At 41.4% G+C, this 4,880-nt stretch overlaps 1 protein-coding gene across 1 annotated transcript; it reads left to right on the top strand.

The window, feature by feature from the left end:
• Positions 1 to 223: 223 nt before the first annotated feature.
• On the top strand, positions 224 to 4,613 carry KLHL9 (kelch like family member 9). Its single transcript, XM_058565898.1, has one exon. It carries the CDS (start codon positions 749 to 751, stop codon positions 2,600 to 2,602), a length of 1,854 nt encoding a protein of 617 aa, XP_058421881.1. The 5' UTR covers positions 224 to 748; the 3' UTR covers positions 2,603 to 4,613.
• The last annotated feature ends 267 nt before the right edge of the window (positions 4,614 to 4,880 follow it).

Raw genomic sequence — 4,880 nt, 5'->3', positions numbered from 1 at the left:
ACGTGCAGCATAATATACGGGCACCCCTTCCGGGCCTATTGAATCCCACAGACAAAGCGACCCGCTGAGGCTCCGCTCGCGCCCACCCCCATCCTCACCCTTCCAGAGCCCTGCGCCCTTCCTCCCCAGCCCCCACACGCCCGCCCACTGACAGGTCGGGCGGCCGCGCAGGCGCAGTAGCTGCCGCGGCCGCTCCTAGCCCGGGGGATCCTGGGACTCGGCCTTTCCGGAAGGACCGGCTCGGCGTCTGGGTCTAGGCCCGTGTTCCAGGCCCAGATCCAGGCCCAGGCCCGTGTTCCAGGCCCTTGCTCCAAGACAGACCCGTAGCCGCGGCGACGCTCTCGTGACAGCGGAGGGCGCAGCGGGCCGCTCGCTGAGGTGCCCGGCCTCGCCGCCGAGCGAGCCGCGGAGCCACAGTACGTGGCGGCGCTCCCCTCGGCTCGGAGAGGAACTGCTGGAGGAGCGGCGGCGCAGGCCTGACCAGCTGAACCGGGTCACTTAACTGGCTTCAGGTGATGAATCATCTGCATAATAGTGAGATTTGAGGTCCACAGCGCTTTGTGGTCCTGCGCCAGAGCGGTTTTCAGTGGATGACTGATTGGTGTGTTCCGAGGGGTGCCGCAGTGATTGCTTGCCCTTGCTAAGGAAAGCGAGCTCTCCTGCTCTTTGGACATCCTCGTTTCCTAAAGCATTCAGGTTGTGACCTCTGTCTCCGGCATACGTCTTTGTGCAAGAGGAAGGCTTTCACATGAAAGTGTCTCTTGGTAGCGGCGAGATGGGCGTTTCTGCCCATTTACAGCCTTGCAAAGCAGGAACCACGCGTTTCTTTACCAGCAATACTCACAGTTCCGTGGTATTGCAAGGCTTTGATCAGCTCAGAATAGAAGGATTGCTTTGTGATGTGACCCTGGTACCAGGTGATGGAGATGAAATCTTCCCTGTTCACAGAGCTATGATGGCATCTGCTAGTGATTATTTCAAGGCTATGTTCACAGGGGGAATGAAAGAACAAGATTTAATGTGCATTAAGCTTCATGGGGTGAACAAGGTTGGTCTGAAGAAAATAATTGATTTTATTTATACTGCAAAACTTTCTCTTAATATGGACAATCTTCAGGACACACTTGAAGCTGCCAGCTTTTTACAAATTTTACCTGTTTTGGACTTCTGTAAAGTGTTTCTTATTTCAGGAGTCTCTCTAGATAACTGTGTTGAAGTTGGGCGAATTGCTAACACCTATAATCTTATAGAAGTGGATAAATATGTCAATAATTTCATCCTGAAGAATTTTCCTGCATTATTGAGTACTGGGGAGTTTCTAAAACTCCCTTTTGAACGGCTTGCCTTTGTGCTTTCCAGTAATAGTCTTAAGCACTGTACTGAACTTGAGCTCTTCAAGGCTGCCTGTCGCTGGCTAAGGTTGGAAGACCCTCGGATGGATTATGCTGCAAAATTAATGAAGAATATTCGATTTCCACTGATGACACCACAGGACCTCATCAATTATGTGCAGACAGTAGATTTCATGAGAACAGATAATACCTGTGTGAATTTGCTTTTGGAAGCTAGCAATTACCAAATGATGCCATATATGCAACCAGTGATGCAGTCAGATAGAACTGCTATTCGATCTGACTCGACACACTTGGTTACATTAGGAGGAGTTTTGAGACAGCAGCTGGTTGTCAGTAAAGAATTACGGATGTATGATGAAAGGGCACAAGAGTGGAGATCTTTAGCCCCCATGGATGCTCCTCGTTATCAGCATGGCATTGCTGTCATTGGAAACTTTCTTTATGTAGTTGGTGGTCAAAGTAATTATGATACAAAAGGAAAAACTGCTGTTGACACGGTTTTCAGATTTGATCCTCGGTATAATAAATGGATGCAGGTTGCATCATTAAATGAAAAGCGCACATTCTTCCACTTGAGTGCCCTCAAAGGACATTTGTATGCTGTTGGTGGGCGAAGTGCAGCTGGTGAACTGGCTACAGTAGAATGTTACAACCCAAGAATGAATGAGTGGAGTTATGTTGCAAAAATGAGTGAACCCCACTATGGCCATGCTGGAACAGTGTATGGAGGCTTAATGTATATTTCAGGAGGAATTACTCATGACACTTTCCAAAATGAGCTCATGTGTTTTGACCCAGATACAGACAAATGGACACAGAAAGCTCCAATGACTACAGTCAGAGGCCTGCATTGCATGTGTACAGTTGGAGACAAGCTCTATGTCATTGGTGGCAATCACTTCAGAGGAACAAGTGATTATGATGATGTTCTAAGCTGTGAATACTATTCACCAACCCTTGACCAGTGGACACCAATTGCTGCTATGTTAAGAGGTCAAAGTGATGTTGGAGTTGCTGTCTTTGAAAATAAAATCTATGTTATAGGTGGATATTCTTGGAATAATCGTTGTATGGTAGAAATTGTCCAGAAATATGACCCAGAAAAGGATGAGTGGCATAAAGTTTTTGACCTTCCAGAGTCACTTGGTGGCATTCGAGCTTGTACTCTCACAGTTTTTCCACCTGAAGAAAACCCTGGGTCACCTTCTAGAGAATCACCTCTTTCAGCACCTTCAGATCATTCTTAGGAATAAGGTGTAATACCTTTGCAGTGCATCATGGATGATCTCTTTCCCCTTCAGCTGTATCTTCTTAACAGTGATTGGTAGTTATTAGATAAAAAGGTAACTGATGTTATTTGTGTTGTTTGGCTTAATGTGTTTATCAATGGTTAACAAATGTGTTCTGAAAATGTATTCAACATAGCCAACTGTTTTAACAAATGTAAAAAGATATGTAGAAAAATGTTCAAGTTAGATGTCTTTTTGTGGTGTTGTGTAAGTCAAATTGTAGATGATTGTAGTAAATGTATAATTATGTTCATTATGCTTCAAAGTTGAAAGTTTTCATCTTTGACCGCAAAACATCAAAGGGAGGCTGTGTGCTCTAACCTAAAAGAATAAACAAAAGATCACCAAGCGTTATTAGCTACCTCCCTTTTTTCATAGAGTTTTTGCCATAGCTCCCAACTCACCAGATTGTGTGAGTGCATTCAGATAATGTGAAGTTTCTTAGACAGACAGGAGAAACAATAAATTCAGAAATATTAACTAGAAAAAACAGCATAGCCCTAAGTCAGGGTTTAGTATCTCTTTGGAGAGAGGGACAGGGAGAGAGAAAATATAAACAAACACACATATACATACATACATATGTATATATGTACATACACATATACATGTATAATTATTAAGTTGATTGGCTCTTCAGCTATAGTAGAATTGGTTTTAAATTTAAATTATTTTCTTTCATATAGCAGCTATTTCTATTTAAATGGGAATTCAGTACCAGAGAATAAATGTCTATATAGTCATAATTGAATTGAGATAGATAAGGGCTACAGCATATTAAATTCACAACCAAATTTGTCATTTGACTAAATTGTTACTTCAGATGAAATGTCTACTACTTTTTCTGCTTGTATATTATTTTCTGTAGAGTTGCTTTTATACAGGTTATTTAGCAAAGTTTAGGTTTCCGAGAATTGTTTTGCTCAGTAAATTTAGGCTCTGCTATTTTCCACCTTTTTCTTTGGTAAAACTTATGATATGAAAAAAGCAAAGAAAGAAATGTGCTGAACAAAGCTATAGGATTGTAAGTTCAGTCTCCCAACTTAGTCATCCTAACGTGATTATTTGATCTGGTGGGGTTGCCGTGGTGCTGCACCACCCCATGTGGGTCCTGAGCTTTATGTGACCTGCCTCGAGCCTATGATCTGAGCAAGCAGGTGATATGCTCTTGTCTGCATCAAATCAGAAGAATGTCCTTACGGCTATGTCTAAAGGACAGGACCAACTTCAGATTCCCTAAGAAGCCAGCTACAGAAAGCCTAGGACACTGCTGTCTTGCAGGCAGTACTAAATGAGATTTTCAGCCTCTTCAATACCTAGGGCATCTCTAATGGTTGAGAACCACATGGGGAGATCTTAATGGGACCTTAGCAAATGGAATCATAGGAGTCCTCTGTAGTGATTCTAAAGAAAAGCTTTCCTGGAATAAATTGTCTACCTGAAGAAAAATTTACATATATATATTTACATACCTATATATGTATATCCCTATACTTGGGAGATTGTCATAGTGTAAGTCAGGAACAACCTCGTTATTGACAATCCCATAATAAAACTCAGGAACCAAGACAGAAGGAATTGGCTTCCAGAGATCTGACCCTTATTGCCCATACGAGTGTTGATTGATTAAATGCTTTTTGTGATTTCTGCCTTGGCAGAAATTTTCATACTTTCTGTGTTTTTTTAATGACTCACTTTTTTATTACTAAAAATAGCACATTTGAGTACATCTAGAAAATAGAAAAAGTAGAAATTACTGTTAACCTTGTGCATTGAATAAGCAAGAAATGCCATTCTAATAATTTCCTCAATTATTAATAAGGTTAAATATTTGTGTTTTTTGAGTAGGTGTGTTTCCTCTTTAATCGAATGTTCATGTTCTTTGCCTTTGTAATGCCTATTAGAGTTGCTTTGTTTTTCATATCAAGTTATAGCATCTCTTTATATAATAAATGTAATTTAACTAGCATTTGCTTGCATTGACTTTTTTTTCTCAATCTATTACAGTTTTACAAAGCCAGGGCCAGTCAGTTAATTTTTGAGATAAATTTGTCCATCTTTTTACATTTTGACGTTTTGGGGATAATTTTGCTATGGTTCCTTTATTTCTTATATAGTATTGATGTATCACTTTTTCAGTGCTAATTCTGACATGCTGATGTGGTATTGCCCTGCTTGTCTTCTATTCCGTACAAGCTTTTCTCTTTTCCTTGTTGAACAAAGCTTTTTGCCTTCT

Source organism: Diceros bicornis, chromosome 22 (genome assembly GCF_020826845.1).
Source record: "Diceros bicornis minor isolate mBicDic1 chromosome 22, mDicBic1.mat.cur, whole genome shotgun sequence".
Classification (NCBI taxonomy): Eukaryota; Metazoa; Chordata; class Mammalia; order Perissodactyla; family Rhinocerotidae; genus Diceros; species Diceros bicornis.
This window is presented reverse-complemented; position numbering and strand designations above follow the sequence as displayed.